General features: G+C 53.2%; 1 protein-coding gene across 5 annotated transcripts in view; it reads right to left on the bottom strand.

The window, feature by feature from the left end:
- Nucleotides 1-752: 752 nt before the first annotated feature.
- The window catches only part of LOC116855197 (core histone macro-H2A.1), a 72529-nt gene continuing 55522 nt past the window's right edge, over nt 753-17759 (bottom strand). For 3 of the 5 annotated variants that reach the window (XM_032837679.1, XM_032837681.1, XM_032837680.1), the window contains exons 6-9: nt 17320-17419; nt 11054-11143; nt 8863-9037; nt 753-1511 (exon numbers count right to left, since the gene is read on the bottom strand). In XM_032837679.1, coding sequence (XP_032693570.1) covers nt 1346-1511; nt 8863-9037; nt 11054-11143; nt 17320-17419 — 531 coding nt within the window. In that variant the 3' untranslated portion in view covers nt 753-1345. Of the gene's footprint in view, nt 1512-8862; nt 9038-11053; nt 11144-15525; nt 15617-17319; nt 17420-17759 lie in introns of all 5 variants that reach the window. The other 2 variants (XM_032837682.1, XM_032837683.1) reach the window with 1 other exon arrangement.

Below are 17759 nucleotides of genomic sequence, written 5' to 3' on the forward strand. Positions count from 1 at the left end.
ACGCTCATCGGCTCTGTTATCAGCAAGGCTTCTAGTCGACGGGAGGCTACTGGTAGGTAAGTCTGGGGGAACTCATTAAGTATGTGGATTTTCGACTGTGTGGGGGCTGCTGTCCCTGACCCCCATGTTGTTCAAGGATCAGCTGTCACCTGTATCACTAAACGATAACCCATGGCCTCGAGAAAGCGTTACAAGGTGGCAGCACACCTTGGGGACCTTGGTGGTGGCACCTTACCCTTAGAAGGTCCTCGACAGCAGGTCCAACACATCCCCAGCAGAAGGCTCGAGGCTTCGGCAGCTCTATTTGGCAAGTGGCCCAGGGACACTGGGCCCATCCATGAGGCGGGGAGACCATCCATGGGGGGCCGGGGGCGGGGAATGGCAGGAGAGAGTCGGGCTTAGAGTTTAAAGACCTGGACTCGAACACTAGTGCCATTGCTGTCCGCATGCTGTTCAGTATATCTGTTTCCTCATCCATGAACTGGGGAGAATACCGCTTCCCAGGCGTCACAAGGCTGGAAGGGGAGACTTCACAGGAGCTCCCCCTCCCAGCCATCAGGGACTGAGGATGCCCCTGTGTCCGGGCAGTAGTGGCCCTGTGGTGCTTCAGTGGAGGCGGGGCGGGGGTGGGGGGACGATTAGAGAGGTGGGAAGGGATAAGCAGCTGCCTCGCCCTAGCCCCCCAGTCCTGTGATGAGAGGAGCCCACCTAGGGCTCAGGGGCACAGTAACTTGAAACAAGCCAGTCAAAACAGCAGTTTAACATTTTACTAAATCAATTCACACAAATTCCAAATTGCAAATATAATTAAGGACAACAGATTCTGTTCTGCCTTTTAAATCTTTCATTTTCAAATCCATCATTAAGACAAAAAGTAAACAAAAATTAAGTCGGCTGCAAATTCATGATTTTTCTTCTTGAGGAAAAAAAAGAACATTATTGTAAAAAGAACGCCACTGGGTGTACAATAAAGCACCACGACACACGGTTACAAAACAGGCTTCCTGGATTCGGCCACAGATAGAAGACACTGCTCTCCCCGCTGTTCTGCGTCAAGCAGGATTTCATTAAAATAAAACTATAAAATCTCCTAGGTTACACTAAAGTCAGACACGGTCTGGAACACAGTGCTTAACAACAGTAATGCCAACTATCAGTGCTAACGTAAAAACATTTTAGAAGGTCAAAAACAATTAAACTGAAACCAAAACCTTATTTTCCCTAGATGAGCAAAATTGGAAATGAAAGGGTTCCCGCCTCCCAACAGGAGTGAAGGGGGATTTTCGTTCTTTCTTTCAGATCGGAGGCAGGGGCACGGTGCGGGCTGGCTCTGTCGCTCCTCAGCCTAGTTGGCGTCCAGCTTGGCCATTTCCTGTACGTAGATGCCTATACTCTCGCTGTCAAAAAGCACGAAATACACCGTCTTGATGGAAGAGGACATTGTTGACACGAAGTAGCTGGAGATGGCCTTCAGGATCAGCTGAGCTGCTGTCTGCTTTGGAAAACCATTCCTGCAGGAGAGAAAAGCGCTCAGCAACCAGAGAGATGATGACTGCCACGGCCCTGCCTCCCTGCTCCCTCCCTCCCAGAGGCTGGCTGAGGCCATGTGCCGTGCTTTGCCTCCTGTTGCCTCAATGCCCCTGGAGGAGGCGGAGGGCTATGGGGTCCTGTGGCTGCTCATACACAGGCCTGAGAAAGGCCCGTGCCTGCCACACCCCAGAACGGCAAGTGTGCAGAGAACTGTGACCTTCAGGAGGATGTCCCATGTGCCCTCAGAAGGGATACACCAGGCTTTCTGAGAGCAACCAGCAGACGGGCAGGATCTGTGTGTGAGGCATTAAGTCTCCCAAGGGTAGGTCGAGCTCCTGTTTCTCCTCGCAGCATCACTGTGACTAGCAGGGGGCCTGGCGCATAGCTGTGGGTCACGGTCCGTGGGACAGGGGGACGCTAGAGCTTCTCCGAGGGTGTGTGTGTGGGGGGGGGGGGACTGTTCTTCATGCACACAGGCAAAAGGGCTCCATCCCTCACATGGGCCTGAGACCACACAGTGCCAGGGCTGCTGGCCCGGAATGCCTCCCAGGACACACCAGCTCACACCACCCAAAGGCCAGGGTCCAGGGGAGCTGCGGGTGCCGGGAACAACTCCTGGCCCAGGAGGCCTCTGCTTCTTGAGGGGCAGCTTCCGAGTCTCCAGGCCAAATGGCTGTGAATTCACACCTATTTCCGCTTGTGACGAATGCCCAGTGGCAACTGCAGAGATAGGTGTGCCGAATTCTCAAGAATTGCAAATGAGGTCTAAAAAGACTGACACCACTTGCTCCAAGGGTGCCTTAGGCTGTTCCTGGTCAACCCTGAAGGCACAGGACCCAGGTGACCCGGGATGGCAGCAGGAACGGAGCAGCTTGCCGAGTCTGGCAGAAATCATGCGGGCTTTGGAGCCGGGGGCCCTGGACTCAGATCCTCAGCAAACAGTACTTGGGGTGAGTCTGGGGCCGGGTTTCATGGGATTTCTTTGTTCTTTGGCAGGTCTACAACCTTCAAACGCCCCTGAGCGTGGGCACTGTTGGTAGCCTGAGTGCTGGGCCGGCCTGCCAGCTCTGGCTGCACTTCTCCTGCAGATGCGGAACCTGCTACCAGGTAAGAAGTTCTCTATTGCTTAAGGTGCGGGGTCTCTTGTAGCGCTCTGAGCTTTCCTCACTCAGTGTCGGGGAGTTCTGAACCACCTTAGGACTCTGAGCAGCTCAGAGCCACTGGTGAAAATCACTCTGGTGACCCACTTTGCATCAAACAGGGCTTTGCCCAGCTTTGAAGATGGATCCCCAGTAACTTCTAGATGCTTCACAATGAAGCTTGTTCTTAGCAGACAAAGGCTGTCACCCAGGGCACACATTCCCAGCCTGTGCAGAGTGGCCTTTCGGTGGTAGTGGGGTGTGAGCGATCCCTCACAGCAGGGCCCCCCCTCAGCCCCACAGCGCGCTCACAGGAGAGCCCGCACACGCCTCTCCGCCTGCGAGGCTGAGGGGAGAGCGGCACAGGCGTGCCAGCCAGGGCGGTGCCGTCAGGCCCAGGTTGCTCTAGAGCCGACCCCGGGTGCTCGGTCTACCACCAGAGGAGGAAGGGTGACCAGCAGGTGGGAGGGGATGGAGGGTAGTGGAGACCGTGCGGAATGAAGGGTTTTGCTGGGAGTGGGGACAACTGGGACCCACATGGCAGGTCATTCCCCTTCCACCCGTCATCCCCTCTCAGCTCTACAAACTCATCTGGGGAGGCAGCTGTTCTCGCACCTGACAGAGAGGCCCTGACAGTTGACAGTTTTCGCAGCATAGGTTGTCCCCAACAAGCACATGTTGGCAAGCGCTTGAGGACCTAAACTTAAGCTTCCGTTTGGGGGAGGGGGTGCTGGGGGCAGGCATCTACAGTGAGGACATTGCCAGGGTCATGTGTCGACAGGAGTGTTGGGGCAAGTCCACCTCGCCCCTGCTGGGGCTGCATGACTGCGTACGGCCTGCCCTTCACCCGGTCCTGCCGGCTTTTGTGCAGACACAGGGTCATGGGGTCACTGGAATAAGGGGTCACCCTTCTGAGTGTCTCCCAAAGAGCAAATATTTATTTTCCTGTTGTAAATTCAGCTGCTGCCCAAAGGGGTTGCCAAATGACAGCCCCTCCGTTCATCCCTGGTGAGAAAAGCCTGAGGCAGCGGCAGCCTGCGCCGGTTCTGCAGGAGTGGGGAGCTCGAGGAAGCTGTGGCAGCACAGGGAGGAGCCGGGCTCCGGCCAGGGGAACGCGGAGGGCTGCTGGACCACGCAGAGCTTCGTGTGTGGACGTGGCTGGTGGGGGTGAGCAGGACCATGAGGAGTTGGTCTCAGCCCTGGAAGTCCGGCTCCCCATAGCAAGGGCTCCCTTCTGTGTGTCTCTACGTCACAGCCGCAGGGGATGCTGGGCTCCGGTGAGGATCTGTAGAATATCCCTGCAGTTTGCTGAGGGGCTGGATGGCTGCAGCTGCCCTCCTCTCGCGCTGGCCCAGCCTGCGGGCCCGGGGGCACAGTTCTGTCGGCTGCCCTCACCAACGCTGTGGCTGCTGTGTCCGAGCTGGGTGACAGATGGGGCTGTGCAGATACTCTAGCTCCTTGGCTCTTGCTGACCAAAAGCACATCTGTCACTCCTGCCAGACTCCTGCCCTTCCAGACACAGGCCTTCTCCTCTAGCTTTCCGTCCCCTTCAGCTCTAGACTCCTGAGAAGGGCTGTGTGACGGTCAGTGAGGGAACATTCTTTTCCGTCCCCCTGTATCAACCGTTCTCCATTTTTGCTGGTCTCAGCATCGCAATGGGCTTGTCCACACGCAGGGTGCTGGGCTCCCCCTGGCGAGTCCAACTCAGCAGGTCCAGGAAACGCGCTCTTCTCCTGAAGCCTACATGGGCGTATTAATCTGAGCTCACACGGTGGGCCCCACGGTGAAGATCCTCTAAGTGGGGGAGAGAGGTGGGGGTCCAAGTTGTCAGGCCTGGCAGGCCCTACAGCTAACAGAACAGGGGCTGCTGTCCGCTCTGAAGCTCACTGCTGGGTACGGGGAATCGCAGTTGTTTCCAGAAACACCTCCCGTTGACAAGCCCGTCTCTCTGTCGTAGGCAGCCATAGCCTCTAGAAGGACGCTAGCCACGGGACTGCTGCTGCTCCAGACTGCACAGGCCACCGGTAAGAGCTTTTCTTATGTTCTCAGGGTTGCGCAGTGGCTTCGCAGAGCCACAGTTCAAAGTATTTGTGGCAAAATAGAATGTCAAAGCGGCTGCTCCCACAGGACCGCCATAGGCACCAGGTCCTGTGCCCACACGTTGGGGGCAGCTGTGGCACACGCAGTGGCCCCCCACTCTTCTGGGCCGAGCAGCTGCCCAGGGTGTGAGTCCAGGCCCTGCCCCTGGAGCTTGCTGCCCATCCAGGTCAGTGGGCTGGGGCGTCCACGTACCTGCTGGCCCAGGAGTCTGGGAGTGGTGAGCAAGAGCCACACAGGAGGTCCTCTTTCAGTCCCGGATCTAACCAGTGGGAAGTCTTGCAGTGGCTTCAGGAAGGCTCACGGTAGGGGAAGCTGCCTTCCCCCCAGGCCCTGCAACGGTGCTGGCCTCTGCACCTTCCTGGGTGCATGGGGCGGCTCAGAAAGCTGCTGGCAGGTCTGCGATGCCTAGTCATTCTAGAGAGAGGAGGGGCCGCTGGCAGGCACAGTGTGGCAGGGGCCAGCTTCAGGAGACCAACAGCCCACAGGGTGTTGCTCCTCTCCTGGCTTCCTGCTTATGTTCTTCCTGCTTATGGCTGCTTATGTTCCCTGCTGGTTGTTTTTCTGTAATGGCCCTCCCAGCTTGGCCAAACCTTTGGCCTCCTCCCCCAGCTCTGGCCTGTTGCCCCTGCTGACAGTCACTTTATCTGTCTTCTGGAAAAGACCAGATACTGTCCCCCCTCCCCCCAAGATACAGCAGAGCAAGAGAGGGTTGGGGCTTCTGTTCTGGTGTCAGATTGGGGTGTGAATCCCAGCTTCCCTGGGGCAGGGGCATTAACCTCTCCAAGCATTGTGGGTAGTTGGGTGCCAGCTGGTGATGCCCAGGGTGCTGCTGCTCCCCACAGGTGGGTGTAGCCTCCTGGCCCCACTCGAGTCCTATGGGGCCTGTTAGGGGCTGCGAGTCCAGCAAAGTCCTCAAGTTACTCTGCAGCCAGTGCTTTCGACCTGGAGCAGACTAAGGAGATGGCTGAGCTTCCCCTGAAATCATTCCGATTGTCTTGGACAGCCCTTCCCAGTGTCCTGGGCGTCAGCTCCCCTAGACTGGGGCAAGCGGACCACAGGGGCTGCTGTGATCTGGCACCGTTTGGGCCAGCCTGGTCAGGAATGACAGGGGCTCCGTATTGTTTGTCTTTCCATCCCACCTGGACGGCAGGGGTTCTGGGCTCACTAGGGCCACATCAAAGAAGAGGGTTTCGTTCCTCCAGCACTGCCGAGCCCCCACCTTTGATGGGGCATCGCCAAGCATCCCTGTTATTGGGGAGCTCCCCTGTGGGGCTGGCAGGCACATAGGAAGGATTCTAGGCCAGGAGCAGTGCTGAACAGGTTGCTCAGGGATGCTGGAGACTCTTGTGCAGAGAGGCTGTGTCCTGGGAGATGGAAAAGTCCAGGCCAACTTTCTGGAGGAGACCATCTGGGAGCTTGCCTTGGAAGGCAAGGTAGGATCAAAGGTGGATTCTAGATGGATTCTGTGCTGGACCGGTCCACCGGTCTGTCTTGGCGGTCCAGAAGAGGGTAGGGCTGGATGGCACGGAAGGTTTGGTGATGCTGGGAAAGTGTGTGTGCCCGCGTGTGGTCACTCTGCTGCCAGGATTAGGTCTCCCGCACCCTGTGCTACTGGGCCTTTCCAGGCATGGAGATGGGCCAGGGAGCACAACCAGCCTGCTGTGGCCTGTTACTTCTCTCTCTCCAGGGTATTCTTGTTTGAGGCTACTAAGTATATACTAAGTATATTTGGTTTGGTTCTGTCCTATTTCTAAGGCTGGTTCCTAGGGTGGAAGGAGGCTGATGTCTAGGCCCAGGCAGGTCAGGGAATTCCAAAGTGGGGTTTCCAAAGTTCCCTAAAATCCACTCCTGTAGAGAGTGCTCAAGCAGTGGGACAATCGTCTGCTGACCAACTGGGACAGAAGGAAGGGGTTCCATGTACCTCATTTCAGCAGCACTGACGCAAAGGACTTCCCCTCAAATTCTGGCTCTACCCAGTCCAAGCTGTGGCACCTCAGGTACGTGTATTAACCCCTCTCAGCTTCCGTTTTTTTCATTTGGTTTTGTTTGTCTGGACTTAATGCCAGTGCTCACCTGGTCGGGTTGTGGGGAGATAATGTAGATCAGGAATTTTGCACAGTGCCTGGGACTCAAGCAATGCCCATAAGTGGGAGCTTGAGAAAAACAAACTGGCGGTTCTTTTAAGCTCATAAACCTAAGCAGAGTTTAATCAAGGCCCCAGAGTACCTCTTCTCTTTATGCTACGCCCCCCAGGGATGGGTCGCCCTCAAATATCCAAAAGAGTGGGGGTATCCGTAAATACTGTGACCGCAGTGCCCACGGACAGGATGTCCAGAGGCCAGAGGTGGTGACCCTGAGGCCAGCCGTGGCCTCCAGTGGGCTCAAGTGCTTGGCAGTGGGGCCAGCGGGCTGAGGGTGGCCATGCACTGCTTTAGTCATCCTGCTTGGGCTGGGCCGTGGCTGAGAGCAAGGGTTCCTGCTACTCTTTACCAACGTATTTTCATTTCTATACTGTCTTAATTCCACCATGACTTTTCTGCCAGAGACCGTGGTTGCCACAAACTGTTTTATTTCCCCTCCTGAAACCCACTGTGATTTACTGGCCGGCTCTGGTGTAATCCCAGTCTCTGCTCAGGAAAGACAGGGCAGCCGTCTACGCGGCTCCGTGGGGCTAGGGGCTGTGCACACGTGCTCGCCTTTGGCATTCTGCCCTCTTGAAAGCTTTCAATTGATTGTTTTTAAAAACTTTTTGCTCTGTGAAAATTGTAGAGAATTATTTTAGGCAATACCCACATGAAAGAACATGCAATCACTGCCTCCAATAAAGGCTCCTATTGCTGCTTTCTTCGGAAGCACCTTTCATCAGTGGAGATCCAAGTGCGTCTGAAGCACTAATTGAGCCTCGGAGCCGTCTGTGAGGAAAGCCGTCAGAGCCCCTTCCCTGATAAGGCAGGCCAGAGAGGCTAACTCATTCAGCAAAGGTCCCACAGCGGCGCGGTGCCCAAGAACAGAACACAGGGGGTCCCAGTCTGAGGACACAGGAAGCCTGCCAAAGGCAGAAACCGCAAACTGCTCTCTCTGTCCTCCTCGTGGGTTGGGAAGAGGAGTGCTCTGAAAAGAGGAGCTTTCTAGAAAAGTGAGGAAGGAGTCCGAGGAGCAATACTCAGGCTCTCCCAGCGCTGCCTGTGGGGCCCAGGGAAGTCAGTGTGGTGTCGTCACACGGTCCTGCCTTCCTGGGGCACTGGGAGGAGCTGACGGCAGACACCCAGGGAGCTGCACAGTCTGGATGGGATGCCCTAGGTGCAGCCATGGCCAAGACAGAGCCCGGGGTTGGGGTCTCTGTTGGGCCCAAGATGTCTACCCTTCAGCCTCTGCAGGCCCATTTCCCTTGGCCTCAGTGCCCAATCCAGACTGTGAGCCTTCCAGGACGACCCCGTGACAGGATGGGCAGCAGGGCACCACCTCTGCAGCCTGCTGTTACATTCCCAAAGCCCTCTCCCTTCTCAGAGTGCCTCTGATGCTACTAGTGCACACACCATCTGTTGGGGCTTGCTCAGGGCTGGGAGGTCGGCTGGGCCCAGCCCTGTTTCATGGTTACTTAAGTGCCCACTCAAGCACACCCCTCCTGAGCTCAACAGCAGGACAGGGGGACAGAGGCAGAGTGCGCAGGTCTGGGGGAGGGGAAGGACGCTTGGGAAAAAAGCTGAGAGGCCGAGAATGGTGCAGTGGTGGGAGGGCGCCCTCCGTACAAGCATCCCAGCATTCATACCTGCCCTGTCCTCCCCACTCACTCCACACCTGGGCCTCTGTCCTGCACGGTTCACTATCTCAGCACACCCTGAGCTCGCTTCCCATGCATCTACTATGATACTGAAAATTTTCTGTTGGCCTCAGGCTTTCTGTCTCACTGCGTCTCTTCAATTGCTGTTCATCATTGCTTCATGTTCGTGTTATTCCCTTCAGATCTACTCGACACATCAGGTGGCCCGAGGACAGCCTCAGCAGACCTTGCACAAGCCACAGCTCCAGGAGGATGGGCCACATGTGCAAATCAGCACATCCACTAACAGCATCACAAGCCAAGTGTCCTTACCTGCCACTGCCAATAGATGGGAACGCGATGGACTTGAGCTTCTTATCGTCGGCCAGGGCCAAGCAGTTCTTCACTGTCTTTTCCAGAAGTTCCTCACACTTGTCTGCACCCCAGACTGGACTGTTACAGTGGATCACAAACTTGGCCGGCAGGCCATGGCCCGCACTGACAGCAGCTGGAGAGAATGAGACAGAAACAGTGAGCTCCATCCCTCTGCAAGGCTCACGGCACCTGATGCCCAACCCAGAGCCCTCTGGAGGCTGCTCCCCAACTAGTCGTTTTAAGGGAGACACTGGGCCACAGCCCACCCTTGGAAAGTTGGCGTCAGGATCCATCACCACCAGGAATTTTAGCCAAGATGACAGCGAGCTCTCTCTGTACCCTCCCAGAGGCAGAGCCTGGAGCACCTCACTCGACCAAGTATGTCAGCAGCCTCAAATGTGCCTTTTGGGGTCTCCAAGCCCCATTCCTCCAGTGGACTCATGTACAGATAATGACAACGTAGCTAGATTGCCCCAACACAGTTTAGGAAAAAGCAACAGGAAAGCAGCTCCGGTCCATGAACTGCTAAGCACCATGACGGACAGCTCCAGAGCTGCCTCTTTTCCCTCACCGTCCCCCTCAGTGTGGACAGAACTCAGCTCTTCTACGATGCTATTTTCCAGTCCTGCAAGAGCCACTTTGTCTACCTCTCCATGTCCACGCCACAGCCAGCTCTTGCCCTCAGGCTCTCTCCCTTGTCAGATCCAGAGAGCCTGGCCTCCAGTGTGTTCCCCACCCCAGCCAGGGTGGCATGTCAGCGAAGGGTCTCCCAGAGCAGGTTCCGCAACTCCCGTCCCCCAAGACACACTGCAGAGCCAGTTGTTCTGGGTCCAAGGGTGCAGTGAGTACTGCCTGCTCTGTTTCCGCACGGGAGCAAAGGGAGGCCTCCACACGCCGAGGGACAACCGTCCTCATGGCTGACACAACCTGTCACGGTAGGTTGTGACACTACTAGAGACCAGGAGAGCATGATGTGTGGGTGGCATCTCACGGGGCAGCCCAGCCAAGTCACAGGTCTGCATCTGAGTCTTGGCTCTGCTCCCTGACTGACTGGAGAACTCTGGGAGGAAGTGCTGATCTCTGGCAATGAGAGACTGGGGTGTGTCCCTGGGAGAAGTCACAGCCACATGACGTGCGGGAAAAGACTGAAGAAAACATCCTGACAGGGATCACCTTTGGACAGTGGGGAGGGGCTGTGTTTTATACTATCTTTCTATGTTTCAAAGTGCCCTAAAACATCTTGTAAAATAGATGCTAATACCAAGAACAAAAGGAGTTATTAAAACAGACATGTCGTTAGCCTCGCTAAATGTAATGGGTTTGCCTCCGCTGTGTGTCAGGTGTCACTAGCTGACCTGGGTGAGTGGTAGCACCAGGACTGCCCCTTGTCACAGCTCTACCCAAGGATCACCCAAGGGAAGGACCTCCAGGCTGGTGCAGAGAAGGGCCAGGAAGGGACTGAGGAGAGGCTAGGAGGCCCTGGCTGAGTAGTTAATAATGCAAGCTCCTCCCTTGTCCCATATGGCATTTTGGTAGCAATACCTAGAAGGGCTTGGAAATGCCCTGTACCCTGATGCCATCCCCCTTTGACCACCTCACGCGCCAGAATCCAGACCAGCAGCAGGAAGAAGGACCTGGTTCTAGCTCTTAGCAATCCTTCTCCCTACACCAGATTCCAAGTCATTTTCTTACCCCCCTGGAATCAGGAGAGGTGGGACTGGCAAATGGAGAATGTCTCTTATCTTTCCCATCAGAAACACAGATGGCTGAATGGAAAGGACTCATTTGCATGTCTCCCTAGCACTTCTGCAGATGGCTCAGTATCACTGTCGACAAGTCTCGACTCTTAGCTTTGCCAAACTCGGCTGCTCTAATTCCTTAAAATGTGAGGTCTAGGCATCAAACATTCAAAAGCTATTTTGAGCAATAAGGAAAAAAGTGGAAGGGAACATTGTACAACCCTTAAGCTCCCCTTGACAGTTTGCATGTGCTAAGCCCACGTCGTAAAGCTGACAGGTGTCCCAGTGGCTCCGGCTCGGAGACAGGTGCCTGTGGTCATGCACATCTCAATTCCAAGACGCCTCATAGCCCTGTTCTCCTGATGTGGCATGAACCACACCCGGATAAGTAGGGCACTTCCCCAGCTCACCTCCAGCAACTTCCAAAGGCCCGTTCTTTTTTCGGAGCTCCAGAACCGCTTCCACAAACTCCTTGCCGCCTTTCTTCTCCAGCGTGTTTCCTAGACAAGGACAGGGTGAGGTCAGACAATCATCCTTGCATCTCGGGGCACAGACAGACACTCAGCATGTCAGGTGATTACAGACTTCAAATGATCTGACCAGCTAAATTTCCATATGGCTGCAAAACACGAACTAAGCCTTGGTGAGGTTATCAAAGTGACACTTGGAAAGGATCCACCACTGGCCAATTGCCCGAGAGGTCACTGCTGTCCCACATTTTGACTTGGAGTCATCGGAGATGGGCTGGAGATGGGAGGGACATGGGACAAGCCTGCTGCTTGCAAGCGTGCCTGTCCTGCATGCTTTTCCTTGCTGTGAGAAACCAGATGGTGCTGGCTGTGGAGGCTCAGGCCTCCACTAGATTTTCCTGTCCCTGAGGAGAACCCCCCAAATAGGAGGCTGTAGGGAAAGCATACCGTGCTCCTGTGAGGGAGCCAGGTCTGCCCTTGGCAGCAGGCCCAGAAGCATTCAGACTTGGTCACCTCTGGACCGGCATTATTACCATGCTCCGTTCCTATTTTGCAGCTTTGGCTTCATATGTGAATACAAAAAAAAAAAAAAAAAAAAAAAAAATGGCCTCAGACAGTATTTCCTTCATCACACTCATGACTCAATCACTTTAGGTAAAGGAAGGCAACATCAGAAGCAGAGCTTAAAGGCGAGCTTGTACCCCATGGAAGGTGACCGCCTGTTCGGGGCCAGACCGCCAGGATTAAATCCAGTGGAGGTAGGCAGCCCCTTTTCTTGAGCTGGGGGTCCTGCTGAGCGTTCAGTTCCTGCTGTGAAGGCGGGTGCCCACACGAGATGGCCAGCGTCTACGTGGCCTGCAGCTTACAGGCCCACAGCGTTCTGAACGAGTGACCACATCCTCCTCTCAGGTTTGGCCAGAATGGGGTCTCAGTCTTCCTTAAGCTCTGATTCATCAGTTTTGCACATTTTAAAGTACTTTTCCTCACAAGAGGATGAAATACTCCCCTTAAGATTCACCGTTTATCTTGGAAAATTCTCAGTTGCACTTGGCACGCTGTGATACGTGTCACTCGGCACATCAGAGCGCACCAGCCCAAATTCTCTTTGGATTCTTCACCCTCTCGTGACTAGGTCTGTTTATCTGAGACGAACCTGCCTCCCAGGCAGACTGGCCGTGGAGGAGCGAACTAACCCGGGAAGTATTGGGAAGGGAGAGCACACAGCCCGGGCACCGTCCCCCATCAGCACCCGGGCCAATGGCAGGCACTGACCGGCTGGCGGGCAGCAGGTCTAGGCGGTGTGAATGCATATGACCAGCAGGCCGCCACCCCCCCACCCCCGCAGGGCACTCTCAGATGTCCAGGAGAAGGGAGAGATTAGCATGTGGGATGCTGGGGAGGGAGCCAGCATCCCACATTAGCTAAGAAGATACCCTCACGCCTGCGCTGGTCTTGGAAAGCAGTCACGGACGGACGCTTTAAATGGCAGAGGAATCAGGAAGGAAAATACATCCACTCCAAAGACTTCCATCTGCCGGCTGCCGCAGCTGCTGCGCATTTCGGGCCAAGACCAGCATCACAGAAGGTGGAGGAAGAGGCATGAGGGAGCAGGGTCGGGCCTCACAGTCCCTTCCACCCTACAGGAAGTGCAGGCTCTGAGGATACCCGTGGGGGAGTGAGGCCCAATTAGGGGATCACTCAGAAGATCATGCAACGAGAAAAAGGAATCTTTAAGTCTGAATCTGCTGGGTCCCAAACACTGCTGCCCACCGCACCTGGTCTGGCCTTCCTTGCCGACCTGCTCTCCAGCTCCAGGCGGGGAAAACAAAGCTGCTCCAAGCGGAGCTATGTTAGGTCTGCATTCTCTATCAGACATACTCTTTGGGGGAAAACTGAGAAATTTGGAAGGTAAAATAAAATCCGTACTATATTCAAACTAACAACTCCTTTCTAAAGCATATGGGATTAAGAAAATGGGCTGATGTATTATTAAAGGTGCTTTATCTTAGGAAGAGCGTTTACTTTAAAATTTTTACTTGTAATTAAATCTGGCTTTAATTAGAAGTGAAACTTGCAAGTTAAAAATACACTCAATGCAATTCCCAAACTTAAAGATTGAAAACCTTTTGAAAACCTTGAAAAAAAGATTGAAAAATGCAGGCATTCACCGCGGCCAGGACCGGACCCCTACACACACATAGGTATGCACATGTTCATGTAGACACACGTGTACTTTGTAACAAGAAACAGGCCCATTTCAAGTGTATTGTCAACACTCATCATGGAAGACTCTTGCTTTTTAGGCTCCACTTCAGGGTTAATCGTAGTAAAGCAATTGGCTTCTTTGCCCCCAAGCATAAACATGTGTTACTCCCATGAGAACAAGAACATTATTTCATGCTCAGAAAGCAGGCATAAGTATCAGTGTTCAAAACAGCCTCAGCGAAAATTTAGGCTTGGACAAATGTCAGGCTAAGTCTGTGGTCTATTTCACTGTTAGAAAGAACTGTGATGGGTAAGAGTTAATCACGGGGCTAAGCATTCCTGCACTGGCATTCCTTCTTCCAGCAGTCTCGGTCTCAGGAATTCACACCCGGGAAAGAAACGGAGCGGCCGTGTCCTAGCTTCTGCTTCCCCCTCACACATCAAAGTGGGAGCTGGCACAAATTGAGGCCATGGATGAATCTGGTTTGTCATTATTTTTGGAAATGTCAAAGGTAGATAGGTTCAGTACTAGTCTGGACTGGTTCACTAGAAACAGCACTGAGGTGGGCTTTGGAAGACCTGGGTTCTGGCACAGTCACTTGGGGTCCTCCTCAGCCAGTAAAGCGGTCTGGACCTGGTGAGGTGCCTGCCAGCTGTGATGGTGTTCATGAGCGATGTGCCACATGACCTTGGCTGAGCTCTGGGGGCCAGGTGACGGACAGGTCACCGAGGCTAATAGTGCCTCTCTTGCCTGTCTCAGTGGGCTGGGGGCAAGTACCTCACAGGGCAAAGTATTAGCACGGTCACGATTCCAAGAACACCAGTTGTGATCACAGTTCTGGAAGGACTAGGTTCCTTGCATGTTACCTCAGAACTGGTTCCTGCCCCCATCTCAAAGCCTCCAGCTGTACCTCTGGGCATCATGAATCCTGCTGACCACACACCTTCCACAGCAAAGAAAGTCCATTTCCCTTCTCCTTGGGACTGGGGGAGATACTTTTGCACTGGAAGCTTGCTTATTTCCATCTCGCCCCAAGTCCTGGACGGCAGGGTGAACCCAGGTCTTAGTCACTCATGGCAGAAAGATAAGCTCTTCTCTTTAGTGTTTATTTTCCTCCAAATAAGTATTTCCCTCCCATCAAGTTTTCATTTGGTTAAGAAAAGGAGTATATTTCTCTTAAGCTGCCTGACTTAGGAGCTCTTAAACTCCTCCAACATCTTATGAAAGTGGAGTTTATTTTAATTGCCTGCAGCCCGATTTCATTTTGGCCTGGAGGCCTTGGCGAATCCCGACTTCCCGGCCAGTGTGTCTTCTCCATCCATGTCCCAAATCCAAAATGCCCAGGAGAGTAATCAGCCCAAATCGCAGTGGCTAGGGCAGACCGGGAACGGCAGGCTTTGCTCGTGATGCTAAACAGAGCTGGACAGCCTCAGACTGCTAACACTGTTTGCCCTTCAGTATCTGGGACACTCAGGAAAATCCCAGGAGCCTCGGCCTGCAGGCTGACTGCACTTTTGCCCTGTATTAGAAAGGGCACTGCTTTAGGAAGTGGTGTTCAAATCTACCACCAGCATGCTGTGCTCTGCTCGGGACAGGCACAGCTAGCTACTGGCCAAATCCTAGGTGCATGTGAGGGTGAGACCAGACAGGAAGCACCCATCATAGGGCAGGCACAGACCCAGGTGCCTCTCATCTTGATCACTCTTTCATCAATAGGGAAACTGAGGCACTGAGGACTTAAGTTCCTTGCCCAGCCCTCCTAACCACGAAACGGCAAGGCTGGGATTCAAGCCCCTTCCACCTAGCTCTAACCCTGCGCCTTCCTGCCAAAACATCCAGATGCCCGGACCTCACCGAAGTAGGCTTGGCAGCCGCTCGGCCCACCCCCCTGGCTGCTGAAATCCAGGGTGAACCCAGTCTCCAACAAAGCTGCGCCTCGTGAAGCAAATGCAGGAAGGACGCTGCTGAACCAGTTTCCAAACCAGAAGTGTGCCCATCTGTCTGGGAGCTGTGGGAGGCACCCTGGCGGAGAGCGAGCTGTCGATTTCTAGTGGTCACAGCCCGGGGACGGGGGACCTCGGGAAGGTCAGGACGGCTGGAAGTGTGAAATGAATGCAGCCCTGCATAGCTGTCAAAGGATCAAGCTGTCTGCGGCGGCCGACTGACCATGCACACACACACTGGGCAGCACCCGGCTAGGCATTACCTACTTCACCACCGGTGTAGAAGTCAGTGTTTGTCGGGTGAACGACAGCATCACTGTCGATCGAGGCAATGTCAGCCTGTACAACTTGCAACTATAACAGGTAAACAAATGTATATCAACTGTGTTGGACCGAGACCCACGCACAGGCACATTTACTAAGGCCCAATGGCAGGGCTGGCCTACCTGGTCGATTCCAACATATGAGCCCAAGGGGCAATCAGTCCACGAAGTGTGCGCACATGTGGATGGGGGTGAGGAAGAGGAGGAGGAGGAGGAGGAATATCAAATGTGACATGTTTAAATTAAACATTTGAATGACATGTCCAAAAAAAGAGAAACACACACATGAGATCATTTCCAAAGATTAAAAGAAAGAACAAAACAACGAATGCCCCATTTCACTTCGCAAAAGCCTCTAAAACTGGCACCCCATTGAGAAGACTACTAAAAACATGGCATCTGTTTTAAAAAAAATGTGGACTATCAGGCCAACCACAATGACAAGTTTCTCCATTTTGTCAGCAGCAACATTCAGAGCGGGGCTTTTAGTCCTAGGGCACGCATCGTTTTGTCTGCCTTTGAGGGCCATCTCTTGAAAACCAAGAAAACAGTATGTGTGCATAGAAAATTGCCTTTATCTTCCCCCTCAATGGGTAAAAATATTTTTTCAGGTCTGCTGTTTATTCTAGCCAATCTTATTTTCATGTATTTTACATATAAAAACATACTTTAGGTATGATCCCTGCCTTTTCTAGTTTATGGCCTTTTTTTTTTTTTAAACAAAATATCTGCATGAATAAAGTATATGGGTGGAAAATAAGTTTGGGCAGGGCATTCTTGAGTCCCGGTTCCCATATTTCCAGCCCACAATTATATCTGGTTTGTGAGGATTGGGCCCAGGCTCTAGAATGAGCATCTCTGCTGGTAAGAGATGCTGCTACCTGACACAGGTGGCCAAAGGTGGGAACAAAAGGCTTTGAAAACATAACTAGGTCAGCATCAGGCAAGAGGCTGCCTTAGTGGGCATTAGCTCATCTGCTGCGCCTGGCAAGGCTCACAGCTAGGAGGACAGGAGCCTTCACTGAGCCCCTGAGTGGACAGTTCCTCTGTGCAAACATCAAGCCACAGACTGGGACACCTGAGCGGTACCTCTTCCCTTGCCCTGAGCTGGGCAGACACCATGGCTCTGGGGCAGAGCTTTCCTCTGTAGGAACTCCCTCAGAGATGTTCAATATTATCCTCTAATCAAATAATTATTCACGAAGTTGGCATGCAGTCATATACTGTTTTCGGTCATAGAAAACGCTGAGTAGGTGGTAAATTTGGGGGAAACCAATTTGCTGGTGGATTAAAGCCAATGATGAACCGATGCAGTTTAACTGGCTCTTCAAGTACGTCTACGCTTTGTCATTTCTAATTAAGGCTTAAATGGAGAAACTATCATTTTGTAGCAACCTGAGATTTTTCAGTTCTAAAAAAAAAACAAACACATTTTTAAAAAATCCCTCCCAGGTAACCAGCAGTCAGTATGATCATTATGGAAGAGAATTTAGATAGCAGTATATTGACCAACCAGGGGAAAGTAGCCAATTGCACTTAATGAAACATCATCAGATCATTTCCATTTGAAATGGCTTGGCGTGAGTAAACATTCGGGGTCTACCGTCAAATGTCCATCTTGGATTTGGGAATTTGGCTTGCCCCCCTGAAGTTTGAGAAGATGGAGAGCCTAAATTCTGGGCTCCATAACTTTTCATCTGACAGCTGGCGGTGCCAAACCCCATCCCCAATTACCTAGGTCATCTTTAAGGTCAATGTCAGCATTGGTAGGATTGATTATGGCCTCCACCTCAAAGCCGGCTAAATTACTGATTTCACTGTGAATAAGGTTCAGCTGAAAAGAAAAGCATGAGGTGGGAAATAACAGGACAGCCGGGAAGTCACAGAGAAGTGAGCCTTGGGATACAGATGGAGGGCAGGGGACACTCCAGCTGCCTTGGGTGCAGAGGGGAATAGGGAGTCGCTGGCTAAAACGAATCCGTTTCAGACAAGACTCGAGTGCTGCTCAGGATGCTGGAAGGAAGCAGGCTAGGCTGAGGGTCCAGGATCTCCTGGATGAGGCTTGGGGCAAAAGGGAGGCATAAGCCATGTGGACTGATAGATCCACTTCCCTTTGAAGAAACAAAGTAACAGCAGCTATCAGGACCCAGAATCAGAGTGTTCACTGCCGGGCG

Source organism: Lontra canadensis, unplaced genomic scaffold (assembly GCF_010015895.1).
Source record: "Lontra canadensis isolate GAN:19392208 unplaced genomic scaffold, GSC_riverotter_1.0 scaffold99, whole genome shotgun sequence".
Classification (NCBI taxonomy): Eukaryota; Metazoa; Chordata; class Mammalia; order Carnivora; family Mustelidae; genus Lontra; species Lontra canadensis.